A 21,395-nucleotide genomic window follows, 5' to 3' on the forward strand; every position below is an offset into this window, starting at 1 on the left:
GGGAATATAATGGGCAGGAGGGTAAGGTAAGGTACCACACGGTACGTGTGTGGAGCTCTGAATCTGCAGCAAGACGCGGGACCGTGGTTCGCCCTGCGCTTATCGTAGTATCCAGGTCGCGAGAATGTATGCTTCCGAGCGCCTCCTTGTTCACCTTTCCGTCTTCTGGTTCAGCCACCGAGAACAGAAGCTGTGTTGGAAGACTCAAGGTTACCGTCACCTGACGCGTGAAGCTTGGGTGTGGGATGGCGCGACGGGCTCAACGCCTCTGATCGGAGAGAGTATACAGTTCTGGACTGGCCCAAGCAAGAGGAGGAGCTTGAGGACGGAATGTGTACGGCCAGAAGCAGCAGGCAACGGGATAGATGTTCGTGTATGTCTATGGCTTGTGGCTTGCGTGGGTCAGGAACCGGAGGTTGATGGTGAGATCCAGTGTTTTAAGGTTTGTCAAGCGTAGCACGGTTGAATGTTGGCGGCGTGTTAGCTGCGCGGTCTGGGTTTCTCTCTTTCCTGTCGGGGCGGTTTGCGGTGAACTGGTGGATGTCCAGGTTCCAGAACAATTACTGTGGTATAGGTTCCGAGGAAGGAGGATGATTGTGTGTGTGTGCGTGAGGGAGAGCGAGAGAGAGAGAGAGAGAAAGAAGGAAAGAGGCTCGTCCTTCTCACTGGGAAGAGAAGGAGTGATGAGAGTTAGAGGTAGGTGGGTGCGGAGGATGAGGAGCAGCTAGCTGGCGAGATTCTTGTTGCAAAGGAATGAGCGTGGGTGGTGGTTGATGTATGCGGTGTGATGTACTGTTGTGCTGTGGTGTGCTTTGGTTTGCCTTGCTTTGCTGCAGTGGGTGGAACGGACCCTGAGATCTTAGATGTCGGGAAGGGAGTAAACAGAAGGGAGGGCCTCGGAGGTTTTTGATTTCTTGAACCGAGTGGTTGAGCCTCGAACTCCTGGTATCCTGAGCTTCGGATGCTAGGGACTGCAGCAAGAAGTAGATGAAGTAGTCTGCAGACTGGATGTCGCCGAGGACTTATATGAATGTCGGTGCCCGACGGTAAAACTGGTAATTGCGCGTGAAGATCGGGAGACTGGATGAAATAATATGTCCATGTACTCTTTTTGCAGTGCAATCAGGGGAGGAGTGAGGTGAGAGAGCGCGCGCGCGCCCACGGCAGCCGAGAACAAGATGGAGGTGCCTCGAGCTCAGAGAACCAGGATAGTACAGACAGGCCTGGGTTAAGACAATAGACAGGGCAGATCGGACCCAGGGCTCAAGGCGGGATGCCGACGTAGGGCCAGGCAAGGTGCCGCGGTCGAGGAGATCAGGAAGCTGTTTGAAGCCGAGCAAGGGTAGCAGATGAAGCTCTACCATGTACGTCGAGAGCCAAGAAAGACAAGGCGGACGGGGCAGAGGGCAGAGCGGCGTCGGCGGTAGCGGCAGCACAGGATGTATCCTTAGAGGAGGTGGAAGTGGAGGAGGTGGAGGGGAGAAGGTCAAGGTCAAGGAGGGCCAGAGTGACGAGTGACGACGGGACGGACGAGGTGGAAAGTGACAAGCATTCGCGAGAAAGAGAGAGAGAGAGATCAGTCGCATCAACAAGAGGTACGGGTAGATAGAACACAGGCGCGGGAGCCAGAGCCTAGAAACAGAGCCAAAAGAGTCAGTACCCTTTTCCCTCCAAAGCAGAGCCGGTGGGTGTGGAGGCAAGCAGGACAAGGCGGAGGGAAAGACGGCGGCGGCGGCGGCGGCGGTGGGACTTGGACTAGGATTGGGACTACTTACTGGTAACTGTGTATTCGTAGAGGACGCAAAGACACACAACCCAGCTCACAGGATACAGGGGGGTCGAGCTAAGGAGGGTATGGGGTGTGAAGAGTGAGAGGGGAGAGAGTGAGAGAGAGACAGAGAGAGAGAGAGAGAGAGAGATGGGGTACAAGAGGAGTGTGGATTAGAGGCAGGGGGGAGGGCGTGTGGGAGAGACGGGGAGAAAGAGGGAGGGAGTGCGATGTAAGAGGTAAGAGTGAGAGAAAGGGAAGAGAGTGAGAGAGAAACAACAGTGCAGCGGGAGGAGTGCCTTGGGTATCCATCCGTATGAGAAAGAAGACGGTGGGCAATGGAAGGAGGAGTAAGTAAGAGACGGGCGGGCAGAAAAGAGAAGAACGACACAGAGAGAGAATATTTGGTGTGTGTGTGAGTGTGTGAGTGTGTGCGTGTGTGTATCCGTACGTGTGTGTGTAGTGTACAAAGTACATACCATGCCTTGGATGATGGTGGTGGACCTGGAGAGAAAAAAGGACGTGCCAGATGCTGGGGGAAACGCTCGGCGATCAAAAAAAGCAGAAGGGAAATACCTCGACCAAGTTCAAGCGGGGACCAAGTCGGCAGGGCCAGGTAGAAGCAGGGTAGGTATCGTATCCGACCAAGACTAGAGAGACAGCGAGAGAAAGAGAGAGAGAGAGAGAGAGAGAGGTACAGACAGCTGTGAGTACCATCACCCGTACCTGCGCCAATGCCAATACCAGTTAATGCCAGCGCCATCCATGGTGTGGAAGACCCAAAGTGTGTGCAAGAGAGCATGGACTTTTCCCCTGCTACTCTTTGCTGCTGTTGCTGCTCATCAGTGCTCACTCACTCACTCACTGACTACTTTGCCCCCCCCCCCCTTCTGTTCCCTACTTCTCATAGGATACCAACCTACGGATACCTAAGCAGCACAGCCTTGAGATGGGCACTTGTCAGGACCAATGGGTGGGGTGACTGATGGTGGATGAACAAGAAGGGCGTTGTAGATGGCACCAGGACTCGACTGGGCTGGGCTTGAGTCGACTGAGTCGAACCGACCAAGCGTGCCAAGACCTGCTGCGCTCTCTCTGCCCGTACGGTACCTCTGGGCGTGTTATTGCTGTGGCTCTTCCAACTTCTTAGTCTGTCTGCCAGTCTACAGCACCCTGTGATGCTATCTCATCCATAGCCATCTCTGGCTTGGCATCTGTGCCGGTGCTGATATTTCTATCCGTAGATGCTTGGCATGGGCTGCCCGTTCTGCTGTAAGTCGGCAATACCATGAGCACATCCTGCCGAGGACCAAATTCTGCCATACAGCGTGTGCAAGGCAACAGGCAGAGACCAGGTGCTGGTCGGAAGCAGCTGCTCCTATTGTTGTTGTAGTAGTAGTAGTAGTAGTAGTTGTTGTTGTTGTCGATGTCGTCGTCCCTCGTTCTAGTATTGGTATTGGTGTGGGACGCATGGTCAAGGTTGGGTGAGGGAAAGAGTCCGACAAGGTTAAGCTCAAATGCCTCAAGGTAAGCTTCCCACACAAGGACCGAGAGGGGAGATAAAGAAAGAGCTTGGGCAAAGCAAGGCGACGGGATCGAACGACAACTGCTGGCCGGTGCTTGATGCTTGATTCGGGCTGGTAGCCATAGTTTGCCTGATTTACTTTTTGGCTTTTGATGCCAACTATTTGGCGGGTCGACGGGAGCAAAATCTTTTTCTCGTATTTCTGCTTGACCTGTATTGTCATGCCCTGAGCATTGGTTGAAGCCAATTACGGCAGCTTTCGATGAAACAAATGTCGACAACGAATACATCACCAGCTACGGCAAACCAATACTGAGTACGATTGCAACAGTGACAAGGAACGCGAGAGCCGAGACGGACAAAGGTAGCTGACACTTGGTATGAGCAACGGCGAAGATACATGAGGGCAGATAAAACATGCAATGAACTTGATGTTGAGGGATCTGGGTATGAGCTGCGGTTGGTGGTCCGGCGTCATGGCAGAGTACAGAGAAACGGCTGTGCAATTGCAGAATTGGATACTTAGCCATACCCATCTCTTCCTGGCAGCGGGGAGCTGCCCGACGACAAGGAAGGGGGAGTGTGAGGCCACTGTGTGTGTTTGGACCAATTCCTCTCCAATACTCCAAAGACCGCTTGAAGGCCTTGCGAGGCCAAGCGGTGCTGAGCACCTGCAAGTTGAGGGGAGCAGTAAATCACCGAGCGTCCAGTGTCCGCGAGGTGTCAGCGCCAAGTTTGTGCTCGGATTGATAGATTCAAAATCGGGGAGGAGACTGGTCGACATGGACGAGGACGAGGACAAAGACGGCAACGAACGGTTGGATTGAAGGAAAAGAAACAGGATGGATAGACAGGGAAGGCAACTATGAGCTAGATAGGATAAGGTCGGATGGACAGGATGGGATGGGATAGGCGTTAAACGGTCGGGTGGGAGTGAAAAGGAAAAGGTGAGAAGAGGAGGGAGGGGGGGGGGGGGCATAGAGATGAAGATGCGAGAGGGACAAGGCGGCGATGAGGGCGGAAGATGGGCACGGCCAGAGGTATCAGGAAGAGGGAAGAGGCGAGCCGGCGGCGACAACGTCGACAACCACACCAGATGGTTGAAACGTAAAAGGTGGATGCGCAGGTGGTGCGGTATCTGTCATGCCATTGGCAATTACTGGTTGCTATTGATGTCGAATCCTCTTGCTTTGGGGATGTGTATGTACTCCGTATGGAAGTCGCAAGAGGTGATGAAAAAGACCTCTTCGGGACGAGGCGTACGTCCCACCAAGACGTTTCTGTCAAAAGGAAGGCACAGAGTCACAGAGTACCTTACCTATGGAGTATGGGGACGTATCGTCAATTTGACAATAGGAAGGAACTGTTCTTGGGGTTCTCTCTCCCCCGTTGGCCCCTTGCAGTTCCCGTCACCTTCCAAGTTTCCACTCTTTATTACGGATACATTGTCCTCAGGGTACGTAGGTTGCCATGACTGGAGAATTAAGACATCTGGGCCCCAAGTCTGGCCAACCCACTCAAGGGAGAGATGAAAGCATGCACGTGCCTGCTAGTGCTTTTTCGGCAGACTGTCTCTCTACAATACTCCACTCCATGCCTCATGTAGGTATCCTGCCTTATTATGTAGGACTGTATAAGGTAAATTGCAATGGGCCAAGAGGCATGAACCGTCAGGTAAAGCACGGCGTTCGACATGCCATCGCTTGTGGCATCCATCCCTTCCAATACAAAAGGACTCTCGACACTGACACTCTGATACCTCTGATACCTCTGATACCGTAACGTCTACGGATACCCAACGGCTGGCCCTTGCACCATGCCTTGGCTGCCTGACCTTCTGCTACAACACTGGATGGAACCTCTCATGACCCGCCAGCCAAGAAGAGGAAGAGGGCACGGTCGAGCCGGTAGAAGGCGGCAGTGGTGGGGGGCCGTGGCAAGAGGAACAGAAGGTTACGGGAAGGGAAAGGCAGCGCAGGGAGAGCACAGGCGGCGGGCTCGGGAGCCAAAATGTTGAAGAAAACAAGGAGGGAAACAGAAGAAAACAAAGCCAGCCCGTCGTCCAATTCCAAGCTTCCCTGTCCTGCTTTGCGTGCCGTGTGAGAGCCTAACTTGAGACAAGGAACATGTCTGCGCCGAACATGTAGAAGATCGCTACTTCGCGCACACAGGCCACCAGATGCGCCAGAAGTAGCGAATTACCCAGGGATAGCAACTTCGTTGTGGCTGTCGTCAACAACAGAGCGCTCATACGGGTTGATGCAAGGACAAGATACAGTGAGTGTATCCAGGGGCAGCAGACGGTTATCAGAGACTACTTTGTAAATGCAGAGGAGAAGCAGATTTGACGCCTGTGCTGCAAAGTTGGGGAAGAATGTTAAGTAAGGTCAAAAGACAAGGGTCGAGGGGCCGCTAAATTTCATCTCGACGCATCCATGGCGACAACCAGCCTCTTGGCTACGGCACCTGGTCCCCTACCTGCCCGTTGGCAAATCTCGCCCGTTGAGAATTATTTCATTTCATCCAACGCGAGGCTAGGCTACGCCGAAGTGAAGGGTCCAGCAAAAGAACATAACCATCGCAGGGTTCGATGCGAGCGAGGCTGATTGATGCCCCCCCTCCAAGTACGAATAGGGCTATCAATGCAACTGCCGCGTCAGTCATACCACGCTTGCGCCTCAAGACGCTCGGTTGTGGATGAAGTGATGACACTAGAACGGAAAGCGGGAGAGTATGAAGAAGAAGTGAAAGGAGGAGTGCGTAAGGACCAGTGAATAACACGTAAGATGAGGCATCATCGACCATCGAGACGAACTTCTTTTAGGTGAGGCGAGTACCATCGAAAACGCTTTGGCTCAACATAGCCTAGGTGTTCTTGCATAGTAGCAGTAACCAGTGGATAGGTAGGTGTGAAGGAGTGATCCCGATTGCGAGGATAATTTCCATCTGTAAACCCCTTCCACGTTGTTCCAACACTACCTTGACTTAAGTAGACCGTAGGAGGGGCATCGAGACCACAAGGGGTACGTATGTATCCGTACGTGCGTGCCTGCGGGTGACATCTTCTTGGTCTCTCGTAATCGAGGACTGCCTCCGCCAACCACGTCTATATCGGCAGACGGGCTCTTTTACCCCAGTTCCGAAGCGCGTCAGGGACAAAGCCGAAAGACAAGGCCGGAAATGCAAAGTCAGCTCCCATCTCGAGAATTCCTCTTTCGTACTGGTTTCGTCCCGCAGCCTCTTGTGTTTGTCCCGACTGCGCCGGGCGCGAGAGTGAGACAGGACGGAGCTAGGCTGATGGATCCCCCCAGCTTCACTCCATACTCCATCCGGTGCTTGGGTAGTGTGCGAAGAGTTCGTCGTGTCCTCGAGGTACTAGGTAGTGACACAGGCATTCTGTCACAACTCATTGACTACACGTCGGATGCTAGTAGAAGGAGCGTGATATGGTGTGTGGCGGGTACAATCATGGACTGATTAAAGCACTCACTCTCTGGAGGTTCAAACTTTCTCGCCGTCGTTCACCAATGCACCTTTTTTCCTTCCTTTTTGCCATTAACCAACCGTCTGTGCCTGCTGTTCGTAGAATTGGGTTATTTTTGACATTTCCAATCTGCTTACCGTTCTTGTTACCTTTCCGGTCCCTTGCCCTGCCTCGCCCGCTTCCCGCGTGGCATGCTAACTTGACTGCGGTTTTGCCTTTGGTCGATGTCACTCTAATAGATTGTCATCAAGAAAACTTTACTCCGTCCCACCACCCCCGGTGGTTTGGTGTAGCCTGTAGGCTCGGATGCCTGCAGCTTTGCTTCCCACCCAGCGCGGCTCCAAAGTCGCGCGTATTGTGCTTAATTGGAAATAGAACAATACCCACGTAAATTCCAACCGCACAGCGCATAACGGCGTCTGGCAACAGACTTGTGTTTGGGATTTCTAGTCGATGCCGATTATAGCACTATTCTCGCTCGCGAATATCGTCGGCACGGTGCCGGAACCATTGGGGCACATATCCTAGCATGTACGTCGCCGTTGAGAGACAGCCAATAATACGTACTCTGAGGGAAGCCAGAGCCAGGGAGGGGCACTCGTTGTCGCGTGGTACGCCTTAGGTAAGACAGATGGGCACACTTGGGATGGGTGACGGTGGGATCTGGCGCTCCGTAGTGTACCGTACCTGTGCCCATGCTGGTGGCTCGTTTTCGCGGTGCCAAACGCCTGTGGCTTTGCGTCAGGGAAACAGGGAGTAGGTGAACAATGCGTACAAATGGAGACGAAAAAGGCCTGTCGTGCCTGCGAGCTCAATGGAAGAGTACAAAGTACGGGATACACGAGTGTCAGTGTGTGAACGGCACAGGGGAGGGACGATAGGGGGGGACCGTGGCTTGCTGCGTCGGCTTCGCTGATTTGCTTGAGCTAGAACTCCGCGCGGGTATTGATTCGTGCCTGACCAGGGGCCAGGCTTCAAACCCTAGGTAGCTAGGGTCAGTGGAAGGGTTGTGGAAAGACCTGGGGTGCTGAAGATTGATTCGACGTCTCGCCAGTCGATACCCCAAAATATTGCAGAGTTGATGATGGAACTGATGTTCAAAGTGTGTCTTGCTGCTCTTCATACCTAGCCGAAGCTGATATTCCCACATTTGCGTGTTGTTACGCTGATACATCCAAGTAGATCTCTGCTACGAAACTCGTGGAATTGCTCTACAGATACACTTGGTCAGGACACACATTAGTACCTGGGTAAGACTCGAGAGTTGAGGGGACGAAAAGACAACGGCATGACTTTTGAGCCGCGATGCGCCATGTGTTTGAGTGGAGAATGGGAACATCGTCAAGACATGGAAGCTGCGCTCCCGCTTGGAGCCGGCCAAATATTGTCGGAGTATCCGTATCCAGTAAGGCACGAATAGGACAATACCACACGGCACTAGAGTCAAGGTAGGCTCATGGCGACAACAGCTGTGTGGACACCATGTGAAAGTGTGCAGAAAGATGATTGATGGTCCATTAGGAATAGTAAGGAAGATAGAAGAAGACGAAACGTACAGATACGGGGCTCTACTATGGATAGACTGGTCGCGGCAGCTTCACAACGGAGTGCAATCCGAGCAACGAACGGCGGGTCCGCGGGTTTGCGAAACCGGCCAACAGCCTCGGTCCTAAGTCAAATAGGGACCAACCTCTGAAAAGCAACAGGCCGAATTTTCAATGACGGGCGAGAATACTCGGGTCAAGGTTCCCTAGCCCAACTTGGCCAGGTACAAGCTCGCGACAGAATTGCGTCTACGGGTACGGATAGGCTTGCATAGCTACTACCTTAGCTGTGTCTGCAGGGAGGAGTTCACGAATAGGGTAAAGGGGGGGGGATGGTTAGAAGGAAAAAGCAAATAAAGATAGGGACGACGAGAAAGAGAAAAAAAAAACACGGAGGAGAAAAGACTATTGCCATCAAGCTTGTCACTTCGGACAGGGAACAGGGTGAACAGGATCTTCCCATGTCGTCTACAGAAAGCAGACGCAAGCCGAGCCAGTAAGTTGCGAGCTGCAGAACAAGGGACCACAGGCCACCCCTGCTCATAAGCACCCAACGCCAGGAACCCAGGCGGGGTGGGAGGCTCAGGTCCCCGAGAAATTGAAGAATGATCAACACAAGGGTGGGAATAGGGTGGGTGGTCGATGGAAGGCTGTGCGACGTGCAGTTGAAAGAATGGATGGCTGGATGGTAATGTGAGGTGGGTGGTGGTGGTGGTGGGGTTGTTGTTGAAGGAGCGAAAAGGGTGAAGCGGGAGCAGAATCAGAAGGGGAGAATGGTAAGGGGGGGGGGGGGGGGGGGGCAGGGGGGTGGGGGGGGGGAGGGGGGGGGGGGGGGGGGGGGGGGGGGGGGGGGGGGTGGGTGGGGGGGGGGGGGGGGAGGGGGAGGGGGGGGAGGGGGGGGGGGGGGGGGGGGGGGGGGGGGGGGGGGGGGGCGTGGATCACATGGATGATGGTGCGGGATGTCTGCCAAGTCGAGTTGAGCAAGCACGGTTTGGAAAAAAGAGAAACACGTGATCTGGTGAATGCAGCACGTACCTACTGACAGTTTTAAGGTAGGTAGGTATCTTAGGTGCCTTAGGAACCTACCTTATGTACTCTGGCTTTGGGTATCTTGTACCTAAGCTAGAAGATGAGAGCAATCAAGCACGAAACCTGAACATTTCGTGACTTCCAACTTAAGATCGGGCGGATCGGAACAACAATTCCCTCCGCCGTTTTCTCTGTCCTCTTGCCAGGCCTCACTCTGCAATGCATGAGCTCACTGCCTGCCTCTGAATGTAGATGGTTTATCAATTCTCCTGCTCCTGATATGTCAAGGCTACGTACTCCCTACTCAACGCCATGTACAGATAACGATATCCGTACGAGCCTCTTCTTCTAAGAAACCAAGTCATGTCACTTGCTGGGAAGACCACAGCTGACACACGGCCTCGTTGAAATGGGACACCGGGGGGCGGAGGGGGCGGTGGAGTCGAGACCAGGGGAGAGCTCACATCACCGGCAGTGTATCGTCATCCTCCATCTTGAGAGTCTGCCTACTTTCCGAAACCGATGGCTACAACGACAAATTTGACTACACCCTATCACATTATCGTATCATTAAAGGACAAGGTGGCGAACTGACCGAACGGCCGGGAGTAGATCAAAGATTGGTCGCCGGGCATCATGCAACGTTTAACTTACACAACTGGACATCCCTCTGCCAACTAAGACTTCATCTCTTAGATAGCAAGCAAGCCAATTTTTGTTCACTCACTTGTCACCTATGTGGATGAAGCTGGGCAACTCTATTCTAACAGAACCTAGGCACATACCCAACGTAAGCTAAACCGTCTCATCGTATCTTGAGATGGTGTGGTGCAAGTGCCCACCCGACATCCGAGAGCCCTCTCTCTCTCTCTCTCTCTCTCTCTCTCTCTCGCTTCACCAACTGCTCTGGATTTAGCTTCAAGAAATACCCAGCATGTTCCTCGTCAAAGCTAACCTTATTGGTTCAGCAAGGCGAGCCGATTTTAGTCTTGAAGATGAAGGGTCGGCGGGAGGGACGCTGCGGCATAACTTCAAGATGTTCGGATCCGCCTCATCGCCATCGGCGGGGTGGTCATGCAGTGGCACTTGCATTTGTTTGTATTCGTATGCGCTTTCGACGTTCAATGGCGCAACATATCAGCCGGGGCACATTGACTATGCGCAATGGACTTTCCATTCTCTATCATATTGCTCCATACATAACATGCTGCTCTCAAAGTCAATGGCTATCTAGAGTCTGAAACTAGGCACGGGAACGTGCATTGCTCTCCATGGTAAGCCGTTGGCAGGCGGTGTACGGACATACATAACTACGGATGTGTGTGTGTGGATTGGCTGAGTGATGCACGATCTGTAAATTTCGTGCTCAGACGTAAGCCATATCTGTATCTAGTCACTTTCATACCACCCATGCCTGTCTCTGTACCTGACCAGAGTTCGGTCCGGTTGGGTCTGTAGCAGGCTGTCCCACGCAGAAGTCAATTCGAATGGTGGCAGCGGACGAGGCCATGCGTCCAAACACGCACGTTGGTTTCCAGCACGACAGGTTACCGCGAGTCTGGGCGGAAATTTACTTGCGTGTCAAAAAATACCAAGACTCATCCAATTGCATCGGTCAAAGCTACACGATCATTTGGCAGAAAACGCTAGCATACTACGTACAGCAAATAGCCGGGAGCGGGAAAAGTCTCCAGGTATGATCCACGGCATTGGCTACTATCACATTCACAAGCCAGCGTCGTTGAGGAATCGTTGCCAAGACTTTACAGCAAGCCGTTCTGTCGCCTGCTGATGGTCGCAAGACCCCGGGCACAGGGCGATCAGGACAATGCTGTGATTATCTTGGGATTGAGCAGGGGAACTCTGTCGCATCAGTGACTGGGAAGGGGATCGTGGAGAACGGCAATATCCGTTTGATTCCATCGAGACATGCTCCCGGCGTTGCTGCGACTGCTAGGGATGCCAGCTTAAGCTAACGTCGGCGGCATGGCAAGTGAGGGTGCCATATGGGCGACTGTGCGCCCTGGCTACTGCAGCATTCCGGCACCTAGTGTGTAGAGAATGTGTGTACCTTACTGGATTGCGCCCGCATGGCTTTGAGGAAAGGAAGGTCGAAGCCAATGTGCCAAGAAAACCGAAGTGCATGTGGCAGTACTCCGTAATGGTGAAAGTGTGTGCCTGCGCTTTGTGTGCATGATGGTGGGAGTGCGCGTACGGGCTACCGCACAGCGAGATGATCAAGCCAGATCTGATTTCCCTTCGATATGCACGGGCGTGGTGTATGCGTACCGTATTGCCTGTTCAAGGTACGAATACCCGTACCGTAGAGGGATGACCGCGCAAGTATGGATATGGATGGCTGTCGAGAACATGGATGGATCGAGGCAGAAACGAACTCCAACAGTCTCCATCTAGCTTGCCGCAAAGGTAGGGGTGTGGTTGAGCGCCGGCTATGCAGTATCCACGCCAAGGTACCCCCTACCCCAATCAATCTTTGTGCGCAGATTTGCGGCATCCCAGGGCGGCGCGTTTCAAGGTTCACCCATACATCTGGGCAGTTCCATTTACGCAACGGCAGGCTCCTCATCCAGAGTCCTGGAGCAGATTACATTGGGCATCGAGGTATTCGCTCAATTGGTTAATCGGACACAGGAGCTACGTCCGACGATGGATGTGTGATGATGGTGATGGTGATGGTGCACGGCTGAGAACAACGGGCGCGTGGTACCCGGCGTTGAAGGCAAATGGCTCATGCTCTGAACGCCTACCTAGTGACCCGACTACTGATACTAGATAGAGGTAAAGGGCCGTGCTGGTGAATCGGCGTTTGTCGGCAGGAAACCGGCGATGGACTTTATTTTCAGATGCCGCCGCCTAGGAGGGTTGAGATTTCGGGATGCAGGGCATCTTTGACATATTGATGCCTTGGTGCCTTGGTGCCTTGATTTATGCCCTTAGTCACCTGCAGGCTGCAAATGATGCCTGAGATATTTGCAGCCTGGCCGCTGGGATATCAATCCTCAGGCAGCACAGATGCGGCGCGCATAGTGCCCAAACTGAGGTGAACCGATACCCGTCTATAGGTACGGAGTACTCCATGGTCCACACTACATAAGGTAAGGTACCGAAACTTGGAGGAATAATTCATACTGCGTAGACGGCAAGCGATTATGGACTGCCTACCTTTTTGTCAAGGGACGTGGGTACTCACCTACCGCACCAAACGAATGCGGATATCCCATCTCTCACAGGTGCAAAGTACGTACATGCCTCGTCTGGTTTGAGGCACGCCACAGCAGACCTAGGTATACTAGAACCTAGAAGAAGCTCGGGGCATCGGCGTTGCATCTTGGTCCGCATCGCAACAAATCCAACATCACTTGCAGTTGGGCTGCAATCCTGCAGTATTCACTAGGTTGACTTTCTCCATCTCTCTCAACGCCCACAGATAGCCGTGGCTGTTATTGACAGGTGAGCGTTTTCCTTGGGCCCAACGTGTGCTTGGATCTGAAACTTGACACCAATAGCAAACCACCCTTCCCCTCTTTTCTTTGCGTCTTGGGCTTCATCTCACAGCATTTATCCTGGATAGCTCGCCTGTATCGACCACCAATCTCGCAGCTCGGCTGTGCGGGGCCCGGAGCCGGCCCCGACGACACATCCTCCATTTGTTTCTGCGGCCGGACGGGGGACACTGGGGTTGCAATTGGAAGGGTATTCTGTACCACGCCGCTACGGATACCTGCCAGCAGCACCCATTCATCTCGCAACCCACCCACCCAACCTTCAACTTTCGATCACCTCTCGCATCTCATCTCATCCTACATCAGAACCGGCCAGACGTACGGACACTGCTCGTGCTGTCTGAAAACTCTCCATTGAGGCACGATGAACGCTCCCGCATTGGCAGCCCGAAATCGACGAGTTTCTCCCTGTTGCATCCTGGACCTAGGCACCCCATCTGGTCAAGCTAGTGCTGGAGCCGGAGTCGGACCCGGAGCTCAGACAACATGAGTTCCAACCTTGTACCAGCAACTGGACTCTTCATTCTTCAACGGGATACCCGTACCATTCTGCCATGTTCCCAGGATGTGTCCTCCTCGATGAATCTGTCCCAACTCACAACCTACCCCTACGTCAAAGGGGGCAAATTGAGAAGGCAATGTAAGTATCCGTACCTTGCGAGGGCGGGCAAGACTCGAGGGCGGGAGCGGGAGCATAGAAGAAGTGTCTCCTTCGTAGCCCTGCTAATTAGCCTGACCCCCTTCCCCGGGGAACTTGGAAGGGCCATGACCAGGGCTGACCCTCTTATCCCGGTTCATTGTCTATGCTCCCGAAGCCTGAAGTTCTGGACATCGCTCCCTGGGCCTGGGTCCTAACTCCCTACGAATACTCCCTCACAGCCGCCAAGGGGGCCAGCGACTGGGAGCCTGGGTTCCCGCTCAATAGCCAAGGAAGAGCCTGAGACAAGACCTACCAACCTTACCACACCTACCTTGCCTGACCACCTCACCGACGGCCTTCAGGTTCACTACTCACACGGACCAATGCAGTAATCAAAGCCCGATGTCCGTGGGCAACAATAGAGACTCGGCCGGCCGGACTTTGATCAAGGGCTCATGATATGCAGAGACTGGACCACCATTGGCCATCGGCCGTCGGCGATATCATCCTGACTTGAACCGACCAATCGTTCACACAAGCGACGAAGAAGCCAAACGAGGCCGCCAATCGCCTCGGTTCCCGACCTACCGGAAGCGTGCCTTGGATGCCGAACCGGCACTCTGTCCTGCGAATTCAATTCTGATGACGGCACCGGTTGTTGAGTCTTGCTGTTGGGGCTAGAGCTCCACGCCTGTCTCAGTGAATGCGCTGGGGTCGTTGTTCATCTTCAGACTCCATTGGGTACCACAGTACCTACTCCAATTCAAACCCCATGGCCGGTCCTACGTTGATCGAGAATCTGCAGGCAAATGAGCAGTATCCTCAATTGCGACTTCAGTATGAGTGTACTACCCCAATTTGGCCAACTCAGTCTCACTCCGGGCAGGCCTCACTCATGCCCGCCGCCAAGTAAACGAGGCTGGGGTTCTAAGCTCAGCCCCGGAAAGACGATGAGGATGAAGTACGGATGTAAACAGCATCCGCTTAGTCAACAAACAGGAAATCATCCACAACAGACACTGACGATAGCCTGCGTGCGTCCGCGGCGGAATCCCTACGCCCCACGAGTCTTATTCTTGATCCTTGGACATGCCATTTCCTCTTCGCTCTGCTCTCATTCTTGGCCCTTGGATTACTACATTGGTATCCTTGAGCGGGCGCGACGCATCTCACACTGGAGTCGACTAGTGTCTGGGGGTGTGGTTTGTCTGCCCGCCTTGTGTACGAGTGGCCTGATTCTGTATCGTTATTTAACAAAATCTCGCGTCTAGTGGTGTCATAGCCTGATGAGCCTAGAAAGGGCCCGAGCACGGTTCTGGGTACTCGACCGCTCGCCTTGTTGTCTGGCCTTGGTCCGCCTCACGTGGTAAGGGCCTTTTGAACAGATGGGAGTTGGGACACCAAAGCGGATTCTCACAGTACCCAGATCCCAGACATGGATGGCGGATTGCGGTTGACTACGTACATACAAATGCAATGGGCAGGCAAGTTAGCAGGCCTGAGGCGGACGCGGGGCTCCCGCACTCCGCGGGCCTCCGCGAAGCGGTCGCAACGCCAGTGGTCCGGCGACACTGCTTTGTCGTGTCCGAGCAGCCGTGTGTTCGACGCTAGACTCGTTCACCCAACCGCCCTAGCTAAGTGGACGCTGATGCTCCAGCTCAACCGTCTTATTCCCATATCGACATCGACAGGCCATGACGCCTTTCTTGTCATGGTCTTTTCACCCTTACTTTGATTTCCTCCTTCCTGGAAGAGACCCGGAGGGGTTTCTCACAGATGAGGGGGCCGAGAAGGGTTGAGGTTCGAGGACCGGGGGTTGAGGCGAAATGGGGCCAAAGGATGTCGGCACGAGAGAGTTGAGAGAGTCGAGACGACAGGGCCGACATAGGGAGATGGGTGAGATGGGCCAGAGAAGGCGGAGAGAGAGAAAGCCAGAGAATGAACGGGATGGCCCTTCAGCTTTCCCTGTTACACTAGGGATGCCATCGAGCGCATGGCCATACCCTTTCAGAGGCCGATACACCCACAAGTGATCAACAAGAGACGGACGGAAAAAGCACAAGAGCGAAGATACCCCATGCTCCCCTCTCGTCCCATCCTGCTGGGCCACCCATGCCCACTTCACCGGCCTCACATTCGTCTTGGCCATCTCTCATGCGCCCGCCCGCTCGCTGAGCTCCCCGCTCCCCATTAGCAAGCTCCCCGCCGACATATGCCTTGTAGCCTCGTCGAATGCCTCACGTCCCCTACCCCGCCCATGACGCCTTGTCACTCTGTGTCGCACTTGTTCCCCGAGCTCGCTTGGCCTGGTCCTGTCGCGATGATGGGCAATGGCGACGTTTCCGATGATTCCCGCCAGGTAGGCAGGGCTCCCAGCCAACCTGATCACGACTCGCGGAGGCACGTCCGTAACACCCAAGAACTCCGTCATCTACGGACACTTTGCATACAATACTATCCGTACGGAGTAGTGTGCGGATACCATCACTCCATCTCAACTTCTCAAGTCCTTAACACCTATCCTTGGCCTCCTTTTCTTGGTTACCCTATCCCGGTACGCTAAGGTAGCGCATCAGCTTCAGTTCTTTGCTGGCTATGTCCAGATTGAGCTAGACTGAAGTCGACCAAACTACCTACCTCCGACTCGGAGCTTGGAGACGTTGTACTCACTGATGGCACAGATCCAAGCCTCGAAAGACATGGTGCACACGTCCAAGGTCACGCATCTGTTGCCATTGGTCTAGGAGATGTCGAAAACCTGAGCTAAAACAAAACCAAACAAGAATGGATTGACGGCCAGAACCGAACCGGCCGAAATGCCAGTGCGGCTGCAGACCTTTGGCCTGCATGGTAAATGTTTGACGTGTCGTGGTTTCGCAGTTCACTGTAGACTAACACGACGATGGCGTGGGCACAGCGAATTTCGCCATCTAGACCCGATGCATTGTTGTCACGTTAAGCCTTCCAGTGTCGCACCTAGCCTGCTCCACGGGAGGAGTCTTGACTGCTGTGCCACGTTAGACTGCAGCTCGAGCACGGCACAGATACCTACCCGCAGCTGGGGGAAAGATGGGGGTTCTGGACTGTGTGATAGAGAAAGATGGTTTCAGCCAAATCCGGCGCGTAGCCTTGACCCCATTGGACTCCTGTCGAGTGGTGGTTCCGTCAGTGTATTACCATCTTGCTGGTCTTGTCTTACCCGACTTTAGCTGTCCCAAGGAGGGGGACAAGGCACTATCACTGTGAACGAGTACTGTGATACATACGGTTACACGCACAGCGCTTCCACATGCTGGAGGCTGGAGAGAACAACAGAGCGTCCGAATGTCTGGCTCAGCCTACCGGTAGCTTCTTGCCCCTTGTCTTACCCACAGTGGCCCGGCACCTCACCAACCTGTCTGACCAGGATCCCGTATGGGCCAATGACGGCCCCTCTTAACTCTCCGTACGACAGATGAGAGTATGTCATCGGCCTATCTTTCTCTATTGTCAGAAGAGAGGCTCTGTTTGGACCCCGACCACGGTGTAAGCGTGTCCCAAGGGGCTGTCACGGTCCACCTTACTCCGTAGACCGTCCGGGCCACAAGGGGAAGACGCAAATGTGTGACCGGTACGTTCGCCGTGCGGCACTACTTGCTTATGAGAATCGCCGGCCGGCTTGGATCATTTCTAATGTCGGCGGTGATGAGCCTCGCTCCACGACACCTCACAACGCGTAGATGTTTCTCATGTTTCCTCGTCTTTTGCACACAGCTCACCTCACCGATATTTTCACAGCCTCACAGGCGGTCTGTCGGCCTGTCTGCCCTTCTCCGCTTGACTTATTTCCTGCCCTTTCCTCTTTTCACCCCAGTCACGGTGCTATCCAGATTCCCTGCCTGTCAAGACCCATCTCGGTTTCTCTCTCACGTTCCCTGTCTCCAATTTGAATTGTGGCCCCTCACCTTTCCCTCTTTTTTGCTATATCAGTCAGTCCCGACTCTCGAGGGTATCTGCGCTCAACAGAGGCCAAGACAAGGTATGTCAGATCAGCCAGGGGGGGCACTGAGTGACCAGGGGTGAAGCTCTTGGCACATATTCAAACATGAGGGAATCGACCGTCCCAGAGATGGGGATACCCCCGTCTCTCATCATATATAGCTGTAGTCAAGTGACTTGGATCCCCGCAGACAGCCTGGTCTGCCATTCGCACCACTGCCATATTAATCCCTTGATCCCAGCTCCCGCCCGCAACGTCGCCAGAGCCAGGCGAGCAAGCAACAGCCGCCGTGACCGCGGCCGCGGTCGCCGCGCCTTGTAACAACCTTGATATGGGCCCTGCACATGGCCTTCACCGCAAACTGACGGCGGCGGGCGGCAGCAACGGGTGCGGAAAAGATCCAAGCCATCTTAAACTTGCCGCCGTGCCGCGATTTATCTTGGCGTGGGACATGGGGGAGGGGTCTTGTCAAATTTGTCACGCTCAGAAACAAAGGGACCGTCACTAATAACACCATGGAATCGTCGAACACGTCTAAGTACGGATAGCCATATGAGAGGAGCAGTCTAGACTAGCGTAAAGGAGCAACAAGGTGTCGAACCCTCGTCGCACATCGTCAGCAGTCTGGCAACGTCTTCTTGTCTGGCCGTGGCCATTGAGTCTCGACTCTGGCATTCATCACCAAGCTTGGCATCAAACAGCTTGGCGTGGACTTGGCTGGTCATGAACACATGCTCTCCCCCTTCCCCTCCCTTCCCTAGTATTGGCCCTTCGTCATCGTCACACCCCGCCCAGCCCCGTTGGTATCGTGACAGTATCAGGTCGAGTGTCTCGCTTGCCGGTCTTCCCACGTCGCTTGCTCATCTCTACCTCCGCCTCCACCTTCCGGACGGACTGTTACGTCTGCCCGCCGGGCTTCCGGAAGGCCGGTGCCGGCACAGCCGCCGGCGCCGAATGACCACCACCTTCAGTCACCACCCCTCCCCGGCCCTTGGTATCCTCCCAAGCCATTTCCCCCTCACTTCCCGAACCATGATCTATCAATTCTTTTTCTTGGCTCGCCATCAAGGTGATCCTACGTGGTGCCGTGTGATGCGAGATCTAGCCCCTCGGGCGTGGCGGAGCGAGAGTAGACAAGTCGGGTATGGGTACGGATACTCGCGATAGCGAGGCGCATGATGATGGTGAGCAAGTTTTTGCCAAGACCCAAGCCTCTCTCTGCCAACTTGCCAACTTGCCAAGTCCTCTTTTCCTCATCACCCAAAATCCCAAGCCCTCTCTCCTCAGAAATCAATCATTTTGTTTGCCGCATATGCGTACACGTGCCACAAAAAAAGTCATTGTGCCAAGATATATCTTGGCGCGCCTCTTATTTGAGAAGCGCCCCCCCCCCCCCGGAAGACGCTAGACCTGTGGAAATGATACGATAATGCTTATGCGGCTGCTAGTTAGGAGCGCGAGCAAGCCACCGCTTCGTCTGTTCGTCGTCATTGGGATGGCTAAGGCCCACGGTCCAATGGACTTTCTCTATGCTTGTCTATCCGTCGCCACCCTAACTCCCCGCCATGATCTATATCGCCTAGTCTGCGGCAGTGTTGCATGGACTTCGGGACCCCTCCCGCCCGCCAGCCTGACGTTGCGGTAGGTACATGAGCCTACGCCACACGGAAGGTGGTGTCTTTCCACCAAAGCCAAGACAAGCGCGATATCGCCTCGCCAAGTTGTGTACCTACGCATATGTGTGTCCATAGCTCCAACTCCATCTTGGCACTCGAGGAGGTTGAGAAGTTTGGGCTTGGCTTTTTGGCGCCTCGCCTTGCCCACATTCTCTCTTAGCATGACCGGGGCTAAACCGCAACAAGATCTAGTAGAGGAACGCGAGCAAAAAGCGCGTCTCATGAATAAGACAGGGAAGTATTTGGCGAAGTTGGTCAATCTTGGGTACTTGGCCCCTGGGAATGACGGGCCAAGGGTTTGCAGCAAGCGCACACTCAACTCCCAGCTAGCAAGATTAGGCGATGCGGGCAGCGGATGCACCTCGATCGACTTCGCCATCTGCATACTTGTTGATCACTCATCAACATGCCTAGCTACCCGTATAGAAAACACAGGAGAAGATTTATGACGGACAAAGATTAACTCCCACAATTCCGACCTCGCTCACAACGACCGGACCCCCACTGGCACCCCCTTGCCCTGGTTCAGACTTCAACCATTCCCCTGGGCCCGAAGCCGCCGCGGCTTACACCAAAAGCAGCGGCCAGGCTGGTAAGAACCAATGTCAATCCCGGTGCAGCTCTCTGGGCCCCTACTGTGTAGATGATTCGGAAGTGGCGCGCTACTTGGCTGCGTGGAAGCGGGAGGACTGGAAGCTTAACAGGATGGCGGCGAAGCAGCTGCAGTCTGCAGAGACGGGAGCCAAGGAGGCCCATCACGCATACTCAAAAGTGACGAGAAGCACTCCGTACTCCGTACCTTTTTTGTTCATAGGAAAAGAATACGGATACTCAGTACTTCATCATTCTACGTATGTCTCCGCCATGCCGCCCCTGTCCCTGTACGCCCGTTGAGTGAGATGTTTCCCCATGGTCTTCGCCGGGGCCGCTGTAGCACAGAAATTGCCGTGTAGTAGTTGGCGGGGTGCAGGTAATTAGATCAACGACAAAAGTGCCCGTCTCCGCCTCTTTGTCTGGTTCCAGGATTGAGGCCTGCGGCCTGCCTTGCGGGCTTGCCCTGGTTCCTTGTGTAGTGTCCAGTCTCCAGTCTCCAGAGTCCAAGGGATCCGTAGATCAGATCAGAGAAATTCCCATGCTCTTCCCACCCGCCGCAAAATAGACTAAAATGTCTATTTTTTGCTCCTATTCCAATTTGCGGCTTGCCTGCAACTTGCTTGGCTTCTCTCCCTCCCCCCTTAATGGTATAGCGTCTTTCGTTTTTCATCACAGCAGAGTTGAAACGTTTGGTCCCCGGTGCCCTAGACCCTGTCCGATGAATTGGTTTTGATCCCATCTCGCCATCATCGCCTCCTACCCTTAGTCCATCTATTGACTCTCGAGTCTTGACACTGGTATGTACCTCTCTTGCTAGTAAGAGTCAGAATGTTTGTCTCCATACTTTGGTCCCCCTGGCTCAATCTCGTTGGTTCACGTAATATCTGTCCGGGCAGACAGGCAAAGGTCCCCCGAGCCCTCCAGAAAGAAACTCGGCCCATCCGGTATGAGTGGGTTGGGTAGAGGCACCATGTCACATTGCTCAACTTTCAGGAAGTCCTTGGCCGGCTAGGGAGCAGTCGGGTAGCGTGAGGTGGTTACAGTGATGCGACCCCATCACGTACGTTGTCCCACTGCAACTAGATGACACTTCTTAGCATACATAACCGCGCACCGGATAATAGCATTGCTAGCCAAGGGAACCAAAAGGGACGACACTTGTAACTCTAGAAGTTCAGACACACCAAATGGCAAAGACCAACAGCAAGGGGGTGGTGGATGGTGCCGGTGCATGCGGCCGTGACAAGTCCGCATCCCGGCGCCGGACCCCCTTCTCTGTCCTCTCTTCTCCTCCATCTCGGCCGTTCATCTGCTTGCAGTTGCACATCCCTCCTCTTCCTGGTGACTGTACGGAGTACTGTGGCATGGTAGAAGGCTGGGATTCCGGGAGGCAACTCAACCTAACTTTGCCCACCATCTTTTCTTCAGCATCTATACTTCGTACCCAACCGAGTTATCCCATCTTTGAACCAATCAAGCCCATGTCGTGGTTCCGGCAAAAGAGTTGATCGCTGCTCCACCATCTCCCCGAGCAGAAATATCCGCCAAAACGTTTGGACGGGGACTCCATACCATAGCCCCAAGCTAAGGAAAGGAAACGAGCCCGAAGGCGGCAACGATCTGGTGCTTCGC

General features: G+C 54.1%; 7 protein-coding genes across 7 annotated transcripts, besides 1 other annotated feature; 3 read left to right on the top strand and 4 right to left on the bottom strand.

Annotated features, from left to right (window-relative positions):
* Positions 1-365: 365 nt before the first annotated feature.
* CTAM01_11959 (uncharacterized protein) lies at positions 366-728 on the top strand (the record flags this gene model as incomplete). Its single annotated transcript, XM_060527968.1, has 1 exon — positions 366-728. One exon carries the CDS (start codon positions 366-368, stop codon positions 726-728), a length of 363 nt encoding a protein of 120 aa, XP_060377377.1.
* Positions 729-1,022: 294 nt separating this feature from the next.
* CTAM01_11960 (uncharacterized protein) lies at positions 1,023-1,586 on the bottom strand (the record flags this gene model as incomplete). The annotated part of the gene is made up of 2 exons (XM_060527969.1): positions 1,023-1,465; positions 1,532-1,586. The coding sequence occupies 2 exons, from the start codon at positions 1,584-1,586 to the stop codon at positions 1,023-1,025; spliced, it is 498 nt and encodes a 165-aa protein (XP_060377378.1).
* A 257-nt stretch (positions 1,587-1,843) lies between these two features.
* On the bottom strand, positions 1,844-2,080 carry CTAM01_11961 (uncharacterized protein; the record flags this gene model as incomplete). Its single annotated transcript, XM_060527970.1, has 1 exon — positions 1,844-2,080. One exon carries the CDS (start codon positions 2,078-2,080, stop codon positions 1,844-1,846), a length of 237 nt encoding a protein of 78 aa, XP_060377379.1.
* An 834-nt stretch (positions 2,081-2,914) lies between these two features.
* Positions 2,915-3,416, bottom strand: CTAM01_11962 (uncharacterized protein; the record flags this gene model as incomplete). The annotated part of the gene is made up of 2 exons (XM_060527971.1): positions 2,915-3,212; positions 3,370-3,416. The coding sequence occupies 2 exons, from the start codon at positions 3,414-3,416 to the stop codon at positions 2,915-2,917; spliced, it is 345 nt and encodes a 114-aa protein (XP_060377380.1).
* A 1,413-nt stretch (positions 3,417-4,829) lies between these two features.
* On the top strand, positions 4,830-5,075 carry CTAM01_11963 (uncharacterized protein; the record flags this gene model as incomplete). Its single annotated transcript, XM_060527972.1, has 1 exon — positions 4,830-5,075. One exon carries the CDS (start codon positions 4,830-4,832, stop codon positions 5,073-5,075), a length of 246 nt encoding a protein of 81 aa, XP_060377381.1.
* A 325-nt stretch (positions 5,076-5,400) lies between these two features.
* Positions 5,401-5,544, bottom strand: CTAM01_11964 (uncharacterized protein; the record flags this gene model as incomplete). The annotated part of the gene is made up of 1 exon (XM_060527973.1): positions 5,401-5,544. One exon carries the CDS (start codon positions 5,542-5,544, stop codon positions 5,401-5,403), a length of 144 nt encoding a protein of 47 aa, XP_060377382.1.
* Positions 5,545-8,926: 3,382 nt separating this feature from the next.
* Positions 8,927-9,013: a sequence feature (Short protein (CTAM01_11965, KAK1487032.1) was converted to a misc_feature.).
* Positions 9,014-17,153: 8,140 nt separating this feature from the next.
* On the top strand, positions 17,154-17,814 carry CTAM01_11966 (uncharacterized protein; the record flags this gene model as incomplete). Its single annotated transcript, XM_060527974.1, has 2 exons — positions 17,154-17,532; positions 17,735-17,814. The coding sequence occupies 2 exons, from the start codon at positions 17,154-17,156 to the stop codon at positions 17,812-17,814; spliced, it is 459 nt and encodes a 152-aa protein (XP_060377383.1).
* Positions 17,815-21,395: the final 3,581 nt, after the last annotated feature.

The sequence above is a fragment of the Colletotrichum tamarilloi genome (assembly GCF_030869305.1).
Source record: "Colletotrichum tamarilloi strain Tom-12 chromosome Unknown Scaffold_70.1, whole genome shotgun sequence".
NCBI classification, from domain to species: domain Eukaryota; kingdom Fungi; phylum Ascomycota; class Sordariomycetes; order Glomerellales; family Glomerellaceae; genus Colletotrichum; species Colletotrichum tamarilloi.